Source organism: Nanorana parkeri, unplaced genomic scaffold (assembly GCF_000935625.1).
Source record: "Nanorana parkeri isolate BGI_ZX_2015 unplaced genomic scaffold, ASM93562v1 scaffold551, whole genome shotgun sequence".
Lineage (NCBI taxonomy): Eukaryota > Metazoa > Chordata > Amphibia > Anura > Dicroglossidae > Nanorana > Nanorana parkeri.
The window spans coordinates 353,317-354,032 of record NW_017306819.1 but is presented as its reverse complement, the minus strand read 5'-3'; the positions used below and the strand labels follow the sequence as shown (position 1 = coordinate 354,032).

The following is a 716-nucleotide window of genomic DNA, read 5'->3' as shown; positions in this document are numbered from 1 at the left end:
AAGTACGATCTGCCCGTCCAAGGTGGGCAGATCGTACGAGCTTTCAAGAGGCATACGACCATCGCAAGACAAAAGTCTTGCGATGGTCGTAAGGTGTATGGGCACCTTTACCCCTCTCCGGTCCAGATGCATCAATCAATTACCCCTCTTCGGTCCATCTGCATCAATCAGAGAGCAATCAATTACCCCTCTCTGGTCCATCTGCATCAATCAGAGAGCAATCAATTACCCCTCTCCGGTCCGTCTGCATCAATCAGGGAGCTTGATCCCTTGTCGTCCCCCCACAGGAGTAGCGGGTGAACCCCTTCCGGTAGACAGCGAGAAGGACATCTTTGACTACATCCAATATAAATATCGCGAACCAAAAGAACGGAGCGAGTGAGAAGAGACGGGCGGAATATCCTCCGAGCTGCAGTGTTCTCCATCAGAAGGAACGTCACCAAATCCTGTGTGATCTACAGAATATAAGGCGGCACACGGGACCCTCTGTACAATCCGTGTGGCTGTGCGTGTTGTAATGATATGGTCATAGATTAGGAACTCGGTTATTCGAGATGTAGCAGAAACTGTTTACATATCAATGAATTATTTTATTTAAAGGTCATTTTATTTGTGAAACCTCAGAAAAGGGGTATTTTTGGTTTTATTCTTAGCTGGGACGACACTTACTGGGAAAGGAAGATTTCATATTAAAAGAGACTCTGTCACGTCGCCCA

General features: G+C 46.8%; 1 protein-coding gene across 1 annotated transcript in view; it reads left to right on the top strand.

Moving 5' to 3' along the window:
• POLB (DNA polymerase beta) overlaps window positions 1-420 on the top strand; it is a 23,023-nt gene extending 22,603 nt beyond the window's left edge. Inside the window, exon 14 of the mRNA XM_018561943.1 lies at window positions 288-420. Within this exon, the coding sequence (XP_018417445.1) occupies window positions 288-382 (95 nt within the window). The 3' untranslated portion in view covers window positions 383-420. The remainder of the gene's footprint in view (window positions 1-287) is intronic.
• The last annotated feature ends 296 nt before the right edge of the window (window positions 421-716 follow it).